We start from the raw sequence: 23920 nt of genomic DNA, 5'->3' as shown, positions 1-23920 counted from the left end.
CCGAGTAGGTAAGTGCCTGCCTTGGGCTAGACGATTGGGAGGGAAATGGGGAGTGATAAATGATATGGGGTTTCCATTTGTAATGATCAAAACGTTCTAAATCTTCATTGAGGAGGGCACTTGCACTGGGTGTCGTATGTAGCGATGAATCATGGCAATCTGCCCCCACAACCAAGAGCACACTGTATACACTGTATGTTAGCCAACTTGACAATAAATTATATTAAAAAAAATATGTTCTAAATCTTATCGTGGTGATTGTTACACAACTCTGGGAATATACTAAAAACTGAATTCTACACTTTAAATAAGTGAATTGCATGGTGTATGAATTATGTCTCAATAAAGCGGTCATAAGAAACAATCTCTACTCCAATAGCTGCCACCTAGTTCCCACCCCTACACATTTCCACCGGTAACTGTGGCTCATTACAGAGTGATTCCCAACAGCACGGTGAAAGGCTATTAACTTTATTTTAACAAGCATCTAATTTTCCATCTCCACTCAAGGTAGAAGAGGGACCAGAACTGTGGCAACTGAGCACCAGAAGGAATCTTGTGCAAGTCAGGCTATTGGGATGGCTATGCAAACTCTTTCCAAGAAGATCTGTTTTTCTTCGAGCGAGCAAACAAGGGAGAGGGGGCAGAGGGAGAGTGAGAATCTTAAGCAGGCTGCACGCTCAGCATGGAGCCCAGTGAGGGGTACGATCCCACAACCCAGGGATCGTGACCTGAGCCAAAATCAAGAGTGGACACTTAACCGACTGAGCCACCCAAGCGCCCCTCCAAGAAGATCCTAAAGAACATGAAATATTTACAGCGGCAGGAGTTGGAAGACAGCGTGCAGGGAGTGTAACTTCTAGAAGGCCATTCTACTCCACTCTTGTCAAGTGTGGCAAACACACACGCTTCCATTTCACAGACACTTACGAAAAGCATCCTTTGTACTAAATCTGTATGAAGCTTGCAGACAGAAAAATGAAGACCTGGTCTTTGCCCTTAGGAAGCTTAGTGTCCAGCTTTTTTTTTTTTTTTTTTTTTTTTTTACTTAGGGAAATCAATCCACAGGACCAAGTAAGGTGCTAAAGGGCACCAGCCCACAACCAGCACACACAACCTGTGTGCACAGGGCACTAAGGAACTCAAAGACAACAATCAAGATCCATCTGGTGGGAGGAGCAGAGTACCCTGAAAAGCTTTTTCGCGGAGGTGCATTTAAGCTAAGTTCAAAAAATCTTTTGTTTAAGTTATTCATTTATTTTTGAGGGAGGCAGAGACAGTGTGAGCAGGGGAGGGGCAGAGAGAGACAGAGAGAGGGGGACGGAATCCCAAGCAGATGCTGCACTGTCAGCACAGAGCCTGCCACAGGGTTCAACTCACGAAACCTGAAGATCATGACCTGAGCTGAAACTGAGTCAGGTGCTTAACCGACTGAGCCAACCCGGCGCCCCTGAGCTGAGTTTTGAGAAAACAGATAAGGGGACAGCAAAGTGGGGAGTGGCGGGATACATCAAAGAGGGCCTTACATGCCAGACTACAGAGTTTAAACTTGATCCTGCCAGTCGAGGATGACAGATTTCAGGGGTGCCTGGGTGGCTCAGTTGGTGGAGCGTCTGACTTCGGCTCAGGTCATGATCTCGCAGTCCGTGAGTTCGAGCCCCGCGTCGGGCTCTGTGCTGACAGCTCAGAGCCCGGACCCTGCTTTGTCTGTGTCTCCCTCTCTCTCTGCCCCTCCCCTGCTCGCACTCAGTCTCTCTCTCTCTCTCTCTCTCTCTCAAAAATAAATAAAAACATTAAAAAAAAAAAAAGGATGAGATTTCATCCTGGTACCAATCAAACGCAGTTCACCTCAGCGCCAATCCGTACCAATTAATAATGACTGTCTCAAGTGTTACAGTAAGACACGCAGACAGCCAACAGGCACAGGAAGAGATGCACGCCAAGGGTCACCTGGGAAACGCAAATCAAAACCACAAGGACGCATCACCTCACACCTGTCGGAATGGCTAGTATCAAAAAGAAAAGAAATACCAAACGTCAGCAAGGATGTGGAGAAAAGAGAACCTTGCGCACTGGTGATGGGAATGTAAATCGGTGCAAACACTGTGGGAAACAGTATGGAGGTTCCACAAAACATGACAAACAGAAATGACATATGATCCAGTAATTCCACTACTGGGTATTTACCCAAAGGAAACAAAAATCTAATTCAGGGCCACCCGGCTGGCTCAATTGGAGGAGCATGTATCTCTTGACATCAGGGTCATGAGTTCAAGTCCCACATCGGGTGTAGAGATTACTAAAAAAATAAATAAATGAACTTAGGGCCCCTGGGTGGCTCAGCTGGTTAAGCGTCCGACTCAGCTCAGGTCATGATCTCACGTTTCATGAGTTCAAGCCTCGCTGTGCTGACAGCTCAGAGCCTGGAGCCTGCTTCAGATTCTGTGTCTTTCTCTCTCTCTCTCTCTCTCTCTCTCTCTCAAAAATAAATATCAAAAAAAAATTTTTTTAATAAATGAACTTAAGAAAATTCACTAACTCAAAAAGATATATGTACCCCTATGTTTATGGCAACATTATTTACCAATGGCCAAGCTATGGAAGCAACCCAAGTGTTCACTGGTAGGTGAATGGACAAAGAAGATGTGGTGTATGCACCCAGTGGAATACTACTCAGGCATAGAAAAGAATGAGACCTGGCTATCTGCTACAACATGGCTGGAGTGAGAGGGTATTATGCTGAGTGAAATAAGTTAGAAAAAGACAAATAGCATATGATTTCACTCACACGTGGAATCTAAAAAACCAAACAGACTCTTAAATACACAGAACAAATTAGTGGTTGCCAGCGACGAGGTGGATGGGGGAAGAGGTTAAATAGGTAAGGGGGATTAAGAGGTACAAACTTCTGGGGCGCCCGGGTGGCTCGGTTAAGCGTCCGACTTCCGCTCGGGTCACGATCTCACGTTCGTGAGTTCGAGCCCCGTGTCGGACTCTGTGCTGACAGCTCAGAGTCTGCAGCCTGCTTCAGATTCTGTGTCTTCTTCTCTCTCTGCTCCTACCCCGCTCATGCTCTCTCAAAAATAAACATTAAAAAAATTTTTAAGAAAAAAAAGAGGTACAGGGGCGCCTGGGTGGCGCAGTCGGTTAAGCGTCCGACTTCAGCCAGGTCACGATCTCGCGGTCCGTGAGTTTGAGCCCCGCGTCAGGCTCTGAGCTGATGGCTCAGAGCCTGGAGCCTGTTTCCAATTCTGTGTCTCCCTCTCTCTCTGCCCCTCCCCCGTTCATGCTCTGTCTCTCTCTGTCCCCAAAATAAATAAACGTTGAAAAAAAAAAAAATTTAAAGAAAAAAAGAGGTACAAATTTCCAGTTATAAAATAAACAAATCACAGAAATGAAAAGTACAGCACAGGGGATATAGTCAGTAATACTGTAATGACATTGTACGGGGACAGGTGGTGACTTCACTTATACTGAGCACTGAGAAATGCAGAGTTGTCAAATCAATATACTGTACACCTGAAACAACCAACCAGAAAAAAGGTGTTGTAGTGAGAAGGACTGTGAGGCTGTATCACATACACAAACACTGATCTGCCCTCGGCTCAGAAGGAGGAGATGTTTACTTGAGCCAAAACCTGCCATTCTTTTTTTTTTTTTAATGTTTATTTATTTTTGAGAGAGAGAGAGACTGAGCATGAGCAGAGTAGGAGCAGAAAGAGAGGGAGACACAGAATCTGAAGCAGGTTCTAGGCTCTGAGCTGTCAGCACAGAGCCCAATGTGGGGCTTGGACCCAGGAACCACAAGATCATGATCTGAGCTGAAGTTGGACACTTAACCAACTGAGCCACCCAGGTGCCCCAAATCCTGCCATTCCTAATGGGACTGATAAATCCTCAAGAGTTTTAAACTGGACAGTAATATGGGCACATATGCCCTTTGAGAAGGTCAACCTGGCAGCCACAGGGGGACAGAGGAGAGTAATCACAGGGGAGGCAGGAAGTCTGAACAGGAGGCTGTGGGTAAATCGGGTCTTCGGTGGATGAAGGCGGTAGCCTGACTGAAGACAGTAACAGAATAAAGAATGGACAACTAAAAAAGATATAAGGAGGTAAGATCTGGGGACAAGGGGCAAATGAGGGAAGTCAAGGGTGGTGGTTTGCATGAGCGACTGATAATGCCCTTTACCCACACAGGGAACGAGGGAAACACATTCAGGTTTGGATTGTCAGAGGACTGACGTTGATACTCTGGGAAGGGAAAGAAGGGTTCAATTCAGAGGACACCTAAGGTGGAGGTACGGGAGGAACGTCAAGGTTGCATATGCAGTAAGCAGCTGGATCAAGGTCTAAAGCTCTGGCCTGAAGACACAGGTTTGAGCATCATCCCAAGGTCAGTGATAAGTGAAGTCTGAAGTGTGGATGCGGCAACTGGGGGAGGGAAATCCACCTGGCGATGAGGTCCTCAAGAGCAAGGGCCATGACTTACTCATTTCTGTAACCACAGCATTTCACACAGTGATCGGCACAAACCAAGGTCTCTACGCGACTGGGTCGAGGAGTACAGGTGGCAACCTGGGACTTGTGACTAGAGCCCGAAGTGGGGGACCATCAGCCCGAAGGGCTGAACCCTTAACCTGTGAGGTCTGCACTAACTCTGAGTGGTGAGTATCACTACTGAACTGAATTGGAGGACACTCGGTGCACGGACAATTGAAAAATCTGTCGTTAATGGGAAAAATATGAATTTGGTGTCAGAGCGTTGTGTGTAAAACAGTTCAGAAAAGAGCCCCTGTTTTTTGATGTCTATTTATTTTTGAGAGAGCAAGCAAGTGTGCATGGGTGTGTGCGTACAGGCGAGGGGCAGAGAGAATGGGGGGACAGGGGATCCGAAGCGGGTTCTGTACTGACAGCAGAGAGCCAGATGTGGGGCTCAAACTCCCAAACTGCAAGATCGTGACCTGAGCTGGAGTCGGACGCTTAACTGACTGAGCCACCCAGGCGCCCCAGAAAAAAAAAGCCCTTTTTAAAAAGAACAGAAAGGCAGCCAGCCAACACAGTCTCTCCTCTGATTATACACAGACTGGAATTTGTGTGGCGATCCCCAGATCTCCCTGACCTCTCAGAAACGTCACTTAATTTTTTTTTTCTGATTACAAAAATACATCGCAAAGAACTACAACATTATAGAAGAGTATGGTTTACAAAGGTTCCCCATAATCCCACTACTCAGAGATAACCATTTTGTGTATATCCAGAGACACTGTGTCATCTCATGTCATTTTCCTATCAGAAAAACGCCACCTGCGGCAAATACAATTACCGCTACAGCCATCGTTCACTGAAAACTTACATAATTATTTCATCCTCCTGACCATCTGAAAAATTAGCACCATCTCCACTTAGCGGTGAGTGAAATGAGGTTCAGAAACATTAAGAAGCGTGTCCAAGTTTACTGAGCATCAAGTGAACGGGCTGGGATTTGAACACAAAACTCAGATCCTTTCCGCTAACACCACACTTTTTTCTGAAGCACTTATAAACTCCTGACTTGTAATTGTTTTTTTAGACTTGCTGGTGTTTCCATTGTTTAAAAAATACTGATCTTGAAAAAACTGGCTTGGGGTTCTGGAGGAGAATGGTGTTGAGAACAACTGATTTATTTTGAGACATTTGTTTGCTTTTGAATTAAGCTGACAAAATTCTATGACATTCATAGAAGCAAAGGCCGAAGACGTTGCTGTTCACATCCCAGGATTTCCATTAGTTTTGACTCTGGAAGGTTATCCCAGAGTAGGTGGTGTTATTCTAAGATGAGGCAGCCTGACCAGTCTGGTCTTCTGGGAGGGGAGTGTTGCTATGAGCGGCCATTCCTGGGACTCAGCAGTTAGACTGCTGTCACATGGGGTGCACAGATCAGAGTGGAGTCTGTCTGGATATCTTAGGCATATGTGTGCCTATCAAAGTTTCGGATGAAGGTTTGCACTGAAATTCCAAGAACAGTGGAGGACGGGTCCTCTGACCTTCTAACTTTCTATCTATCCAGACCAAATCTATCCAAAGATCCTTGAATCCTCTTGGGTCATATCTTCTTCTCAAATCTTCTCAAACTCTCTCAGTTCATGGTACCTCAGTGTTTTCGGTAATTTTTTTTAAGGGTACCCCTAAGCCAAAAGAGATACCTAACAGTTTTATTTCTTAACTAATTAGATCCAAACAACTCAAGTATTTATGTCCTGACAATTTAACAGCCATCTGGAAAAACAAAAAACAAAAAAACTATTCACATAATGGCAAGAGGAATTTTCTTTTTAATTTCAGTTGTCAATAACCACAATGACTTACTAATGGGATGTATACACTGTTGGATACTGCACAACTTCTCCAACCCCGGCTATCAGACTGGCCGTCACCATCATCATTTCCAGGTCCACAGATTCTCACACAGGCCAGGCTGAAGGATCAGCCTTTCAGTGACAGACTGCTTGCATACATGGGCAAACCTCTGCTCAGGCAATCAGCTTCCTTTCTGGAAAAGCCAAAGGCCTTACGTACAGACCTATAGGTAATCAGTGGAACTCTGAAGTGGCCGCTTTTCTCTTCTGGGCTTGGCATGAGAGGGAAGGGACATCAGTCACTGACTCTCAAATGTGGCGTGTTACGGACACGGCAGGAATCCTGACCACTGAGGCGGCGTGGAGAAAGCAGCAGCACAACCTGGGCAGTAAGACAAAGGAGTCCAGTTCTTACTGTCACTAACCAGCCACTTACTCCTCACTTCCCTTTCTGCTTGTATTAATGCCAGTTAGGATGGTGAGAATTAAATTAAATACTAGACGTGAATTTCCTAATACAGGCCTGGTGGCGATTATTATTTCTGTGAATGCTTGGGATACTTCCGCACCGTTCAGAAAATGTCTCATCATCTGTGGCTGAAGAGCTTGTTCTCAGCCTTTCCTACTCACAAGTGCTACGGTTCTGTCCTCGCATTACCAGGATGAAATGGCCTGGCAAAATCGATGGTCTCCAGAAGAGCAAATGCTTCTCCGAAGGGTTTTACTTTTTCTCAGTGCAGGAACACTCCTGCCGCCGCCCCCTCCAGAGGCTGCAGGGAGGCCGACAGGCACAACGGGACACGATGAGATTAGTGTGCGAGCACTTCGGATACAAGAACAATCAGGTGCTGTCACCGGGGCTGGGTGAACCATCACGTGGACGGCTCCGGCAAGGCTCTTGCACAGGTTTCCGTTCTCATCTGCAGGGACATCTGCAGGGCCGTGCTGGGAAGAAGGGTCTGAAAGGGCTTCGGATGGCTTCTGGAAGTGGCCACAGGACTTGCTGCCAACCTGCCGGGTTCTGTATGGAGCGCTTTACTGCAGTGCAGCAGGCCAGAGCTGGTCCCCACAGCCCAGGGAAAGCACCACTTAATTTGTCTGACTGATTAGATGGGACAACTTCAGTGGCTTTGTTTTCGTAATTTACGTTGTTTAGCTGTTAGAGGAGCCCCCCCTTGGGCACTGAGGTCATTGGAGGAGAGGCTATCACCAGCTTCCTGGTATACTAGGCATCAGAGGGGAATTTGGGAAATCGCATATTTGGTTTCCTCTCATTTTTTTTCACTTGTAATGAGGAAAGCTTTGGCCAAAGTCACTTTTGACTGAATTAACTGATTGATATTCCTTGTTCAAAGATGTGCTATGGTAAGAAATATATATTTGGTCTCTCCCCCTAGTTCCTGGCACACCAGTCCTGACACCTTTGGAACTTCTAGAGTGGGAAGAGTGTCTTGGGATGACCGGTGGCTGGGGGCCCCTAGACAGCTTCAGGACGGGGGCTAGTTGCCAGAAAGACCAAGGCAGGGATGGAGGGCTGGAACTTCCATCCCCACCCCCTCCTCCCCGTCCCCACCCCCCACATCTCTGCAAAGGAGTGGCTGGTGCTTGAGCTAATATGGCCAATAATGTGATCAATCCTGCCTAAGTGAGAAACCTCCATAAAACCCCCTGAACGACAGGTTTTGAGCTGCTTGCAAGTTGTTGAACACATCAGGTGCAGAAAGGGTGGTGTTAGAAAAACCCACAGGCCGACCATGGTGACGCTTAGGGCAAAGCAGCAAACCTAACTTGATACCTAAGCTAACTGCAATTTCAACTTCCCAGCAGTGTAACCAGTCAACATGGAATTTCCTGGTCAATCTGAGTAAATTTACTGATAGGAAATTTACTGATAGATACCTTCCATGCCCCTCAGGAGGGCAACCTTGCCTAAACAATGCATTCCTTGCTACTAAATTCCTTTCCTTCCTTTCCTTTTTTTTTTGAAGATTTTATTTTGGGGGCATCTGGGTGGCTCAGTCGGTTAAGCATCTGACTCTTCATCTCAGCTCAGGTCATGATCTCACTGTTCGTGGGTTCAAGCCCCGCATCCGGCTCTGTGCTGACAGAATCCCTGCTTGGGATTCTCTATCGCACTATCTCTCTGTCCCTCCCCTGCTCGCTCGCTCTCTCTTCTCTCTCTCAAAATAAATAAATAAACTTAAAAACATGTTAAGATTTTATTGTTAACTAATCACTATACCCAATGTGGGGCTCAAACTCACAACGCCAAGATTGAAAGTCACATGATCTACCCACTCAACCAGCCAGGCGCCCCTCTTTTTTTTTTTTTTTTTTTTTATGCCTTCTCTCTACCTTTAAAAACCTTTCTTTTGTTTAGCTCAGCAGAGCATCTCCTTGCTAAAAGGGATGCTGCCCAATTCATGAATCAATTCATAAAGCCAATCAGATCCTCACTTTTACTCAGCTGAACTTCGGTGTTATTTTAAATACACCAGAGAGGGCACGGGAACTCCACGCACACTGACAGCCGTCCGTCCACCCCTATATGTTGTCCTACATTCCTCTTCCATTTGGCTCTTCTGAGGGGCATCCTTCATTTAAAAAAATCACTAAATGTAAGTAAAGTGTTTTCAGGAGTTCTGATGAGCCGTTCTAGCAAATTATCAAGGGAGGGGTCATGAAGACTCTGATTTACAGCCAGAACTTTCTATCTAGTGTTTAATTCCCACAATCCTAACTAGGCATTAATACAAGCAGGAAAGGAAGTGAGCCTATATAGTACCTGGTTAGTGACCCATTGGGAACCGAACACAGATCTGCCCTACTCCCAAAGTTTACTCTTGTTACTTTGTCTCCACTGCCTCAGTGACTAGGATTCCTAACACATTCGAGAATCAATGACTAATGTCCCATCTCATGACAAGCCCAGAAGAAAAAAGCAGTCATTTTCAAGTTCCATTAGTTACTTTAGAAATCTGTAAGGCCTTTGGCTTTTCTACAAAAGAAACGGACTGCCTGAGCAGAAGGCTTGTGTATGCATTCAGGCAATCTCTCACTGAAGGTCTCTGACCTGACCCGTATTTACTAACAACCCCAGACCTTCAGGACCATTCCCACACCCCTCTGAGGTCACTGTAAGCTTCATTTGGAGTTGCAATTCCTCTGAATACCTGCTATTTTGCACCCGCCCGGGCTTCTTCTAAACTCATGGGGTTTCCGGTGGTGTTGCCGCATCCTGACTGCCTCCCCCAGCCTCACTCTTGCTGCAGCTTCCGCTACCTGCCACTCTCAAGGGACTGACCTGATGGCATCAAGACTGTTATACCATCTGTCACTATGAAAAGCCATGAGTGTTTTACTCCCTACAGCATCTAAGCAATGGAAGAGTATTACTGGCCATCTCTTCCCATATTTTAAAGGATTGTTTACGAAGTCCCTTTGCAATAAATTCTATTTAAAGTCAAACTAGTGTCATCACACTTTTTGGTTCAACATGCTTTTCACAATTTACATATTGGCTGCAAAATCTCTACAGTGGATTTGTCCCAGCCAGCCTGTCCTATTACTGGAATGAGAACAGGAACTTTTCTTTCTTTCTTTCTTTCTTTCTTTCTTTCTTTCTTTCTTTTAATGTAAAGCTCTATGCTCAATGCGGGGCTTCAACTCACAACCCCAAGATCAAGAGTCAAGTGCTCTACTGACTGAGCCAGCCAGGCACCCCGAAAACAGGAAACTTTTATGACTTCCAAAGATCTACAGGATCAAGTTCCAACTTCCCCACACAGCAGTCAAGGTCCTTCACTGTCTAGCACATTTTCCAGTCTTACCTTCTGCCACTTCTCCCGTAAACACTACTCTCAAACAACCAGACCCAGTCATCACCATCCAGTGACTCTGGACACTTCCCAACCCCTTGGCCATAAGGTAGTTTCTCTGTTGGAATGTCCTCCTCTACCACCTCTTAATGAACTCTCCTCCTCATCCTTCTCTCAAGCTCTCCAACTCCTTCACAGATGGTGTCTCCTCAGGGACCCCATATTTCTGTTAAAAAGTTATTGCAGAGCATTATATATATTTATTAATCTTACTCCTTAGACTCTTCTGCCCTTGAGGGTAGGGGCCATTACTATCACTATTTAATGTCTAATGCAAGCAGGAGATGAACTAGAAGGCAGGAAAAATGAACATTTCTGAAATGACCACCATGAGCAAAATGACTTAGATGGTTGTATTCATTTAGTAAACGGAGATCTACTAAGCACCTACTGCGTGTCTGCCAGTGGGTATGGAGGGTAAAGAAGGTACATGCAGTCCCCACTCTCTGTAGAGTTAGCAGTCTAATAAAAGAGACAGATTTATAAAAAGTAAGCAAACAAAAGAATTACAAATATGTAATAAAAGCTCTGAAAGAGGCGACCAGTGCAATAAGAACTATGAAGGAACAGTGCTGGAAACAGAAAATTAACAAAAGAACTAGAACTGGAAACTCCTTAATTAGAGATGGTGGTAGGCAAAGTACTTTTTTTTTTTTTTTTTTAGGGGGGAGAAAGAGAGGGAGGGAGGGAGGGAGGGTGGAAGGGAGGGAGAGGGAGAGAGAGAGAAAATAAATGAAATAAATGAATCCCAAGCAGGCTCCACACTCAACACGGAGCCCGATGTGGGGCTTGATCCCATGACCCTGGGATCATGACCTGATGATTCTGGTCAATGCAATCATGCAATGATTCTGGGGTGAGAAAGGCTTTTGCTCATTCAAAGGAATTCAAAGACCAGTGTGGCCAGAGCACAGGAAGCAAGGGGAGGCAAGGCCAGACGAGGCAGGGCACTTCATGCCATGGTGGAGATTTGAATTTTAATCTAAGCGCAAAGGCAAATGCAGTGATAGGGTGACTCTAAGTGTGACATGATTCAATTTATTTTCATAAGGTTTTGTTTCTCCTGCGGTTAAGTGAAGAACAGACTGGAGGAGAGCCACAAAAATGCAAAGATCACAGATGCTGGGACTGACTTCATTTCAGGCCAAATTCACCATCTGGTCCAGTGCACTTCATCTTCTAAGAGACCGCTGCCATTAAATTTATCATACTTCTCATTCCTGTTTTTTGTAAGTCAACATCCAGAGTGTGGTTTCTTGAAATCCCATCAATTCTGGGAGAGGCATTAATAAGATGCTCATTTTAACAAGGAATAAAACTGAGGTTTAGAGAGCTGACCGGGTTGCCTACGTCACCCACCTATTGAAAATAGGTTCCCTTCCAGTTTTGAATGGACCTTCAGCATTTGAGGGAAACGGGAGAACTACTACCATATATACAACAGCCACTACGTTCCATCCTGGAATTAGGGGAGAACGTTAGGGATAAACTGGATACGTGCTGATGAATACAAGGTCTTTCAAGGGGGTAAAGATAGGAAAGAAGTAAGTTACTGCTAAGTACGGTTGTGAAAAAAATATGTATCACCGTTAGCTATGTTTGGCAAACGAATATTTTTTCATTAGTATGGTCTATGAAAGAGTCAACATCCTCTGTCTCATTCGGTGGTGATAAATACACTGAGATGAAAAGGGAAACTAAAGCCTGATAAACTGCTCTTGTTCTTTCAATGATTTTTAGGATTAAATTTGCTCATCAACACCACCAAACTAAGCATAAAGAATCAATCTAGCAATTCTAAGATTCAAAGTAGGCACAAAGAAAGTAACTGTGAATTTACAGCTAGCATAACCTAATCTTGAACTCTGTTATATTATTTTCAGTCCAAGTGGGTTAAAAACCGGAAACTATACACAGATTCCAAGACAATAGCAATCATCCTTCTACCTGGATTCCATCATCCCTTTACCAACCAAAGGAATGATAAGTAGGGATGATAATATCCGATCTTAGGTAGGAGTTCCTATCCCTACTTGATTACCAACAAAACAAATGTGACTTTGAGCGGCAAAGACACGGCATTAGCTAATTTCTGCCAATGTCTTAGCAGCAGCTGCCTAAATACAGGGTCCCTACACTTGAGCCAGCAGTCCCGCTGAGGAGCACTTCTGTAAAAACACAGTCTACAGGAGTCCAGGGGGGTGGTCCCTGAAGAACATCACAGAAAACGAAAATATGTCCATATTTCCTGTACCAGCCAGGGAAAAATTTAAAATACAGATGATCCTCTTGTAAAGTATCTCTCTATTGTAGAAAGATGCATCAGATCCCAAAACCTGATTAAAATCTGCATCCTTCCTGCCTGTAATAAGCCTGACTACCTGAAATGGATGCACTAAGACCAGCATACAATTCATACCACGTGAGTAAATAAATAGACATTCTGGGCCGTAAACCAAGATTTTGCGAGACTGGAGAAGGACTTGGTTTTTTGGGCCTAATCAATTCTAGGTGATACAGAATGGGTGCTAAAGCTGAGTTTCTGGAAGAATAAGGTTGATGACTAATCTTGGACGGAGTTTGGTCAATGTGTAGTCGGCCCACACATCTCTATGACATTTCTACCTCTGTTCTCTGTAATTTCAATAAATATATAATAGTGTGTTAGGGATAGGGGCGCCTAGGTGGCTCAGTCGGTGAAGTGTCCGACTCTTGATTTCAGCTGAGGTCTTGATCTCAGGGTCGTGAGTTCAACCCCATATTGGGCTCCTCGCTGGGTGTGAAGCTTACTAAAAACCAAACAAACAAAACACCTGGCGAAGGAAAGAACATAAGCTTACTAAGAACTCATGATGAATTGTTAAAGGAACAAATGAACAATAAGCTTAAATGGACTCGTCATTTTCTCCAAATCAAGTCGCTGATTTGCATAGGAGGGGGTGCTAAGAGACACAGAAACAGCAAAGTTCTTCAAAGTGCGTGTGCCGGTGTGCGCGTATGCGTAAATACACGTGTCCATACCTGCACTCAAGGCCATACCAGTACCGCGGTGGCAAATGGACATCGCCATGGGAAGCGACCAACTGCAAAGAAATACACAAAGGCAATTAAAAAAAGGAAAATATGACACAATAGAGAGTTCATTTTTAACAAAAATTTTTTTTAATGTTTATTTATTTTTGAGAGAGAAAGAGAGAAAGAGAGAAAGAGAGAGACAGAGCTCAAGAGGGGAAGGGTCAGAGACAGAGGGAGACACAGAATCTGAAACAGGCTCCAGGCTCTGAACTATCAGCACAGAGCCCCATGCGGGGCTCGAACTCATGAACTGCAAGATCATGACCCGAGCCGAAGTCGGACGCTCAACCGACTGAGCCGCCCAGGGACCCCAATACAGAGTCCATTTTGGCGAAGAGAAGTTAAACTACTTGGATATAGGCACTATTTACATATAAAAAAAAAAAACAGCTTTTGCATTCTTGTTTCCACTTTCTAGTTTGAGTACATGAAAACTGATTTATTTCAGGAGAGGCATCCCTCCCTTTCACCAGAAGGAAACTCCTCCTTTCCTAAGAAGGAACAATGTGGGTGGGTCAAAGACGCCAATTAAAGTTGCATCAAGTTAGAAAATAATCACTAGTCTACAACCACCTGGGTCTTCACTTGCTCTAGTCACAAGATTGGAGGAAAAGGAAAACCAAGTGAGTTTTGTTTATCTAGTTTCACAGAACACACAGTCACCCCTGAACTCTTACTATGTGCCCGTAAATATTCAAATTGAGCATACCATTTACTCCCTGATAAGTTACCTATCCCAAATTTTTAAATCCAATTTTCCTGGATTTAGTATATGTTTCCTAATCCACGGTAGTTTTGAAATACTTTGTCATCAAACCCCTTTCTAAATCACACTCTGAATCATTAATTTGCCAAAGCGTTTCCACAGAAGGACAACTAACACTGCTATATTCTGGACCTGGTTCTCATGCTCGAGAGAATTGGTTAGTGAAATGGAAAGAACAGAAGTCTTTGGATAAAGTGAACATTCACCCTAGAAAGTCAGCTTAGATAGGAAATGCTGAGCCTACTCAGACCATATTTTCAACACTCTAGAGGGAAGGTACCCAAGTTGAAAAAAATCTCAAAAAGAAATTCTAACTATGTAATGAAAATGGTCACAGTAAGAAAGGAGTAATGTCCAAAGAAACCAAAAAAACTGGCTAGACACCACTCTGCTTAACTCAGACTTAACAGGATAAATATAAAAGGCGGAAGAAGAGCCACATAACAAAGGACAAGCGGAGAACAATGACATAATTTGGTTAGATAAATCAGGAGACTAAAACCCAGAATGAGCTGAGGCTTGCAAAAATGTCAAGGACAACAAAAAGGGGCTTTTAAAATTGTATTCAGGGAAAGAAAGCCTCCTAACCGGGATGGACAATTTTATGTTAATAGATGACAGAGTACAAAGCAGATTGCTCAACTATTTTATTTGTCAAAGAGAATGATTATCAGACTGAAAAAGACAGAACAAATATTGATTTGAGAGAACTGAAAAAAACAGAGGTGGGGAAATTGTAAGACACTGCTTAGCATTCCGAATGCACTTAGGGCCCATGGCCAGTGAATGAAATCCCATGACTGAAAGAGCTACCCGATAAAACATGTGCACTGCTCTGGTATTTAGACATACTGAAGTGGAAAATGGGAGTGATAGGAGAAACTGCTGAAGTCAAATGTTACCCTAATTTTCAAAAATGGTTAAAACCATAGCCTGGGTTAGCTTAGTGCTGAGTAGGTAAAGGAGATTTTATTTCCCAAACAACCACAGTCCTATTTCCAGTTTCACGTGACCTTCCAGAATCTTGTCACTCCTTATAACTCCTTGTAACTCAGGCAAGTAAGTGTTTAGCCCTTTGAACCTTCATGACTGACTGCCTCAAGAAACAGAATGTAGCAGAATGGACATTGCGTGACTTCCAGAACACACTCTCTCCTGCTAAGAGGAAGCCGAAATAGCCTATGCAGAGAGATCACGGAGAAAGACTCAGGTGGAGAGAAAATGATGGTGCCTTTAGAAGCCAAAATCAACCCAAGACATAGGAGTGAATGGATCTTCAGATGAATTCAGCCCCGGCCTTTGTGTTTTCTAGTTGAGGCCTAAATATCACAAAGAGGAATCATTTCCACGATTTCCTGTTCACACATTAGGTAAGAGTCTAGTATAGAAAATCAAGATTGCTTTAATTCACTTACAGAAAAGATAATCACTAAGAGCCACTAAAATTTTCCCTTAGGAAAATTTTTTTTCAGGACATGAGATCCCTTTGCACACAGATGATATCTTATTCATCTCTGTATTTCCAACTCCTAAAAGAGTATCAAGCACACTGAGCAATCAACAAATACCTGATTTGAAATGTATTCATTTTATTTCCTTTTTGGACTGCTAATAGAATGCTAATCAAGGAAAAGCTAGAGACCTAGGATATATGAGTTTCAGCATGTGACTTAACAATCGTGCTGCAAATAATACCATCGACAAAGTAAACAACTTTTCTCCAAGGAAGATATACAAATGGCCAGTTAGTGTACGAAAAGATGCTCATCGTCACTAATCATTAGGGAGACACAAATCAAAATCACAATGAGATATCTCTTCACACCCGTTAGGATGACTATTGTTAAAAACAAACAAACAAAAACAATAAAGAATGAGCGTTGGTGAGGATGCAGAAAAATTGGAACCCTCGGGCGGTATTGGTGGGAACATAAACCAGCGCACCTCCCGTAGGAAACAGTATGGCGGGTTCCTCAAGAAATTAAATCATTACCATATGTCCTGGCGGTTCAATTTCTGGATATATACCTACAAGAACTGACAGCAGGGATTCAAAGAGGTATCTGTACACCGATGCTCATTGCAGCATTATTCCCAATAGCCAAAAGGTAGAAGCCACACAAATGTCCGTGGACAGATGAATGGATAAGCAAAATGCAATGTATACGTACACCAAAGCATCTGCTCAGCCTTAGAAAGGAACGGAATTCGGACACGTTCTACAATATGGATGAACCTAGAAGACATTGTGCCAAGTGAAAGAAGCCAAGCACGAGAGGACAAACATTGTATGATTCCATTTTACGAGGCACCCAGAGTAGTCTAATTTAGAGAGACAGAAACTCAGTGGTTAGGGGTTGGGGCTGGAGGCAGAGAATGGGAATTATTGCTTAATGAGTATGGAGTTTCAATTTAGGAATATAGGGAAGCCTGGGTGGCGCGGTCGGTTAAGCGTCCGACTTCAGCCAGGTCACGATCTCGCGGTCCGTGAGTTCGAGCCCCGCGTCGGGCTCTGGGCTGACGGCTCAGAGCCTGGAGCCTGTTTCCGATTCAGTGTCTCCCTCTCTCTCTGCTCCTCCCCCGTTCATGCTCTGTCTCTCTCTGTCCCAAAAATAAATAAACGTTGGGGAAAAAAAAAAAAAAAAAGGAATATAAAAGGATTCTGGAGATGGTTTGTACAACAATGGTGAAGACATTTAATGCCACTGAACTGTATACTTAAAAATAGTCAAAATGACAAGTTTTGTATATTATGCATATTTTACCGCAATAAAAAAAAAATGTTAAAGAATAAGACAACCCAATTAAACAAATGAGCGTAGGATTTGAATATTCCTTTCTCCAGAGAAGACATACAAATGGCCAATAAGCACATGAAAATCAATAAATGGATGTTGGAGAAAAAGTGTGCTTGGATTTATTTCACATGACTCAAGGTAAAACCAGAGCCACTGGATAGAAGATATAAGTTGTAGCGACTTCTGCAGTGCGTGGGTGGGTGGCTCAGCCATCCTACTTTGGCTGGGATCATGATCTCATGGTTTGTGGGTTTGAGCCCTGCGTCGGGCTCTCTGCTGTCAGTGCCCTGTCTCCCTCTCTCTCTGCCCCTCCACTGCTCACTCTCTCCCTCTCAAAAATAAATAAACATAAAAAATTTAAAAATATAATAATAAGTTGCAGCAACTTCAATAAAAGAAGGGTCTTTCTGATAAACAAAGAAATTCCCAAACTGGAAAAGGGCGGTAGGGAGTTCCTTGTATGCTAGAGGGGTACAAGCCCAGGCAGAGACAACCACGTGAAAATAACGCAGAAGAGATTCACTCATCAGGTACAACCGTGACTTTTAAACTTCTTTTCTGGTTTTTTTTGGTGAGCAGCACCTTTCTTAAAATGCAAAAACCCAATACGGTGAAGCCTTGGATTGCGAGTAACTTATTCTGCGAGTGTTCCGCAAGACGAGTAAACATTTCCAGTAAATTTTAACTTCATAAACGAGCGATGTCTTGCAATACGAGTAGTATGTGATGTGGAACATCACATGATTCCAAATGAGCCAACGGTTCCTCTCTCTCTCTCTCTCTCTGCAGGATTGTGAGTGATAGTCTCCCATGCTCGGATGCTCAGTCTCAGGCCACGGTGTTTGGCAGAAATCAGTAATTTTTTTCAGAATGTTGGAAGGTGCCCACTCTGGCACTTGTGTATTTTTTGTCACTCCAAAGCACCTATGGGCAGTCCTTTGCTTTTCCATCCAAGAGTAAGCTTAGGAATGCTTTGCTTCATTCTAGGTCAGGCTGCCTGCAGATATAGACCTTTTCCTCTGCTGCCTTATTGCCAGTTACGTTAAATACAGAACATGACTCGAGTTTATTAATACTGTACTGTAGGGGCGCCCAGGTGGCTCAGTCGGTTGAGTGTCCGACTTCGGCTCAGGTCATGATCTCACAGTTCGTGAGTTCGAGCCCCACATCTGAGCTATCTGTGCTGACAGCTCAGAGCCTGGAACCTGCTTCAGATTGTGTGTCTCCCTTTCTTTCTGCCCCATCCCCACTCATGCTCTGTCTCTCTCTGTCTTAAAAATAAATAAAACATTAAAAGAAAAATTTAAAAAAAATACTGTACTGTAGTCAACATCCATTGGTGATAGTGAAAGACGTCCTACACAATAACCCACCTCTCTCTTGTCTCCTTCCCACCAGCCATGGTTTTGAAAGGAAAGTGCAGGTTAGTTTATTTTTCTTTATACTTTGTATTTTCTTTATTATTTGGTATTATGTTACAGTATTGTAATCATTTCTTTATGAATATTTTTGGGCTGTAGAACAAATCATCTGAGCTTCCATTATTTCTTATTGAGAAATTCGCTTTGATATACAAGTGCTTCGGATTACAAGCATATGTCTGGAACAAAGTATGCTTGTAAACCAAGGTTTTACTGTATGTAAAACAGATCAAAGTGAAGTTGCTTTGGTTACCCAGGGCCGGGACCCATAGCTGCATGTTGGCCAGCCACACACAACTACCCGCAGAGGCTTAGTGGCATATCCAAAGTCCCAAGGAACATTCTTAAAACAGTGAGGTTGGGGCTCCTGGCTGGCTCAGTCAGTAGAGTGGGAGACCCTTGATCCTGGGGCTGTGAGTTCGAGCCCCACGTTGGGTGTATAGATTCCTTAAAAAGTAAAATCTTAAAAAACAAAAACAAAAAACACCAATGAGGTTGATGAGGAAATTAAATGTTATGGCCCCTTTCATCTCTAAGTTTCAACCCTAAGTTTTAAAAAGTTTTCTAACATCCTTTTCAGTGGCTCTTGTTCTCCTGATAACTTAAGCCCTGTATACATTTTTGCTTTGATAAATTGATGCAATTTATTGACCATTTATTCCCTCCCATGCCTCCTCCAAAAAACTCTAAAGAAGTTAGTAATAGAAAATATGATTCCATAAAACATAAATCAGACATCTTTCCTGGACATATCACCTTGGAAGCAGCCCCATGCTCTCTCATGCTTTTTCCCCCCCACAAGTATGTCTAGAAGGCAGTGAAAGACTCACGCCACCAGCTTACTAACATTCGTTACGTGACCCAAGCAAAAAGGCCAGGGCTTTAAATACAGGTTCAGAGTAATTTGAGAAGTTCTTCATCATTATAATTTTTCCCCAAATATTTTCTCTCTTAAAAAAAAAGTTCCACCAAGTTGCAAGGATTAAGATCACCTATTAGTCTCCTTCTGTTTTAGTAGAATGCCCAATTTCTGCAATCAGAATTATTTCTGGAATCTGGCTTGGAAAAAATCTGAAGGGTTGTGGTATTTGCGGAGGTGGTAAAGAAACGGCCAGCCTTCCTGGCAGGAACCCAAGTAGAGAGGGTAGCGGGGCTCCAGCTGCTTTGCTGCATGAACTGGAAAGGAGCAGATCTACAGGGGTTTTTCTTTGAAGGCACCAGCTTACCAGTTATCGATGCTACTTCCGAGGACAACGGATGAACAGCTACAGATGCATCTGTGTATATGTATACACTCACATACCTACACAGACACCTGTGTTTGCATCCACACATATCCTAGCTCTGTCTACTGAAAAGGCCCTACAAGCAATGACATCCTGGTAGCAATGAGAACATCCAGCACCCAGATCTTGATTTCGCAGGAGCCTTCTTGAAGCACTCCCACCGGCTAAGTGTGGGACAATCTGAACATCAAAATAAAGGAGAGTAACAGTGTAACCCTTTAGGCAGAATAGGCACTGGGAAATAGTAAGAAATATGTATCTACACTGTCTCTCTTCCTGGTTCCTGACACAGAGCTCCTAAAACCCTTATCAACTCCTTAGAGATAGGAGGGCTAGGAACATCTTTTGTTCTAATATTTGGTCTTTGACCCTGATTCCTGACACACAGTTCCTAAATCCCTTGGAATTTCCTGGGCGGGAAGAGCGTCCTTGGCTCTAATGAGGTGACTCTGGGTGGGGGCTGGTTACCAGAAAGACCAAGCCACGGTTAGAAATTTGGAACTTTCAGGTCTACTCCCTCTTTTTCCAGGAAGGGAAGAGGGGCTAGAGATTGAGTTAATAATTGATCATGCCTACGTGATGAAGCCTCCGCAAAAATCCCAAAAGTAAATGGTTCAGTGTCTCCAGGTTGGTAAACACAACCACATGTCACGAAGGTGGTGTACCTCAACTCCGTGGGGACAGAAGCTCCTGTGCTCAGAACTTTTCTGGACATAGAGGTGCGTCAAAGGGTACCTTATGGTTTATCTGTATCATCTGTAGTACCCTTTATGACGAACTAGTAAATGTTAAGTAAATGCTTCCAGGTTCTGAGAGCAATTCTAGCAAATGATTGAACCTAAGGAGGGGGTAGAGAGAACTCCTGATTTATAGCTGGTCAGTCAAAAGCACAGGACTTGCAAACAGGCATCTGAAGCGGGGGACAGCCTGGGGGACTGAGCCCCTAACCTGTAGGCTCTGCACTAACTCCACACAGTAAGCGTCATGACTGGACTCCCGGATACCCAACTGGTATCCAGAGAGATGGAAAACTGGTTGGTGTGGGAAAAACCTCCACACATTCGATGTCAGAAGTATCCAGAGCAGAGAGGAAAGGAGGTTGTTTTTCCTTTAGTTGGTGTCATCACAGTAGAAAAGAGTTTTTCCTTTTAGGATTCCTTGAGTCTGCACCGATAAAGTATGCTTCATCCTATTAATTTATTTATTACAAATAAATCTAGAAGGGATGATGGAATTAGAAAAATTACAATCCGGCAACCGTCACAGTAATAACTCATTGTAATAACTAATAAATGTTGATGATAAGTACCATCAACAGATGGTGGTAAAAGTCTCTCCACAAAATAATGATCAATTAATAAGCACACTATCTTTATTCATTAACTTTATAGAGAAACCGAAGCAGACACATTTATTTATTAATGTTTATTTATTTTTGTGAGACAGCGAGCACACACGCACTCTCAAGTGGAGGAGGACAGAGAGCAAGAGAGGGAGACACAGAATCCGAAGCAGACTCCAGGGTCCGAGTTGTCCGCACAGAGCCCAACGTGGGGCTCGAACTCACAAGCCGTGAGATCGTGACCTGAGCTGAAGTTGGACGCTCAACCAACTGAACCACCCAGGTGCCCCTGGTGATATAACTTTTATCATTAGTTAAAATGTGTCTGCTTAGGGCACCTGGGTGGTTCAGTTGGTTGAACGTCCGACTTCGGCTCCAGTCATGATTTCATGGCTCGTGAGTTCGAGCCCTGCGTCGGGCTCACTGCTGTCAGCATGGAGTCTGCTTTGGATCCTTCGTCCCCCTCTTTCTCTGCCCTTTCCCTGCTCATGATATCTCAAAAATAAATAAACATTTAAAAAAAAAAAAAAAAGTTGACATCACCAGTAACGGGATAAATCATCATGATGTTTATCCCTGGCCCCACACACTGAGAAGAGCACAGCATCACGTTAGAGGCATTCCTGCCAAAAACATCAGGCAAACAACCCAAGCTGAGGAACATTCTAAAAATGTTAAGGTCATAAAAGATAAGGTAAAGACTCTTTCCTTACCAAAGGAGATTAAAGAGTTAAAGAGATAACTAAATGCACTACATGATCCTGGGTTGGATCTTGGACCTATAAAGGACAATATTAGGACAACTGACAACACTTGAATGAGATCTGACGATTAAATGGTAACATAGGGTCAAAGTTAACTTTCTGATTGTGATGGTTGTACTACAGAGTGTCCTTGAATTTATGAAACATGCACTCAAGTATTAAGCCTACTTGAGTAATGAGTAATGATCCTCCTAAAGATGTCCGCATTCTAATCCCCGAAACCTCTGAGTATTTTACCTTAAATGGCAGAGGAGAATTAACAGTTGCATATGAAATTAAGTTTGCTAATAAACTCACCTTGAGCTAAACAGACTAGCCCGGATTATCTGGATGGTACCAACATAATCACAAAGGTCCTTAAAAGTGGAAGAGGCTGGCAGAAGGGAATCAGAGAAGAAATGTGACAATGGAAGTAGGGCGGAAGTGGTGGGAGGGAGAGGGATGTCACCCATCACTGCTGGTTTTAAAGATGGAGGGAGGAGGCCACAAGCCAAGGAATTCGAAGTAGCCTCTGGAAACTAGAAAAGGCAAGGAAACAGATTCTTCACTTGAGCCTCCAGAAGAGAATGCAGCCCTCCCAACACCTTAATTCTAACCTAGTGAGACCTGTCAGACTTCCGCCCCACAGAGCTGTAAGATAACAAACGTGCTGTTTTAAGCCACAAAGTTTATGATCACTTGTTACAGCAGCATAAGAGCTAACACAGGAGTAATGGGACACGATCATCTCTGCACTTGACCTTAAATCACTTGGACACGTTCACAAATTGGGAATGTGCACAACAGTATGCAGGAATTGAGTGTATTGTTTTTGCAACATCTATATAAATTTGAAATCATTTCAAAATACTGGTTTTCGACTAATAGAAATTACATTTTGACTTGCCATTTTCCAAATGGTAGTTCTTCAGGACAGATTACCCTCTAAGGCCAGAAGGCAAAAAAGAGTCGTCTTCTTATAAAAAAGGCCTGAGCGAAATAATCAGGGGCGCAATGGCCCAACCTCCAGGACCTTCACCCATTACCTCTAGATTCCCTGGTTCCACAGAGCTCACCTGTAGATAGTGATATGAGGAGACAGAGGACGGTTTAAACCAGCGTTCTTATTCCAGAACCTCTCCATCTCTTCTTTTGCTGTGGTTCCCAAAGGAACAGCACTAAAATAAAACCAGAAGATGGAAGACTTTAAAATGATTAGAAATATACTTGTCTCAAGATTTTACATAACAAAAAGTAAAAATAAAAAAAGCTAAGCTGGGCTGGATGAACCCATTGTATAAAGAAAACATGTCTGTCCAATCCTCTTATCTTTAGGCCAAGTTTGACTCAGTTATTAACAACCTCAATCACCCAAGGAAGTCCTAGCAGAGGAAAACTCTTCTTTCCAATTCCCCACCACGCAGGTCCTGCCACAGAAGCTCTGCTTCTTTCGTGCCAGGCAGCAGAGCAAGTACAATATTTCAAAATCATTTATATAAATGGATCATCCTTTCCCGAGGGCACGGGTGTGGTCTCATACATCAGCACCACCTGCTCTCATCTGGTGTGTCAAGACTCCCTTTCACATCCTCAAAAATCAAGACCTCAGCACCTCGGAACAGTTTCTTGGGTTCCCCTTGTCAATGGGGTGGATGGAAGCTAAGTGTTGAACAGCTACGTCCAATAATTTATTACATGCCTGTATTAAATACATTCTATCCCCCTCAAGAAAATATAACCTATGCACAGATGACCCATTAATTATAAAAAAAGAAAAAAACCAATAACTTCATAGTGGAAAAATACCTAGCAGACATTCCATTATTCAAATGATCAAAGTTAAAATCACTGGCAATGGGGGGCGCCTGGGTGGCGCAGTCGGTTAGGCGTCCAACTTCAGCCAGGTCACGATCTCGCGGTCCGTGAGTTCGAGCCCCGCGTCAGGCACTGGGCTGATGATGGCTCAGAGCCTGGAGCCTGTTTCCAATTCTGTGTCTCCCTCTCTCTCTGCCCCTCCCCCATTCATGCTCTGTCTCTCTCTGTCCCAAAAATGAATAAACGTTGAAAAAAAAAAAAAAAATCACTGGCAATGGGACAAATGGCATCACATGCCCTTGATGTGAATATAACCAGGAATATAACATACTTACATATTACTCCTGCCCAAAATGGGTAACCTGACTCTAATCATAGCAAAGAATCATACAAGCCCAACCTGAAAGGCATTCTACAAAACAACTGGCCCGTATTCTTCAAAAACGTCAGTAATGGGGTGC

The 23920-nt window shown here is 43.5% G+C and overlaps 1 protein-coding gene across 3 annotated transcripts in view; it reads right to left on the bottom strand.

Annotated features, from left to right (window-relative positions):
- The window catches only part of SDHC (succinate dehydrogenase complex subunit C), a 35781-nt gene that overhangs the window by 5452 nt on the left and 6409 nt on the right, over nt 1–23920 (bottom strand). For all 3 annotated transcript variants that reach the window (XM_045455322.1, XM_045455324.1, XM_045455323.1), the window contains 2 exons: nt 22721–22822; nt 13235–13296 (listed from right to left, as the gene is read on the bottom strand). In XM_045455322.1, coding sequence (XP_045311278.1) covers nt 13235–13296; nt 22721–22822 — 164 coding nt within the window. The remainder of the gene's footprint in view (nt 1–13234; nt 13297–22720; nt 22823–23920) is intronic.

The sequence above is a fragment of the Leopardus geoffroyi genome, chromosome C3 (assembly GCF_018350155.1).
Source record: "Leopardus geoffroyi isolate Oge1 chromosome C3, O.geoffroyi_Oge1_pat1.0, whole genome shotgun sequence".
Classification (NCBI taxonomy): Eukaryota; Metazoa; Chordata; class Mammalia; order Carnivora; family Felidae; genus Leopardus; species Leopardus geoffroyi.
The sequence above is the reverse complement of the archived record's forward strand: the minus strand, read 5'-3'. Positions and strand labels throughout refer to the sequence as shown.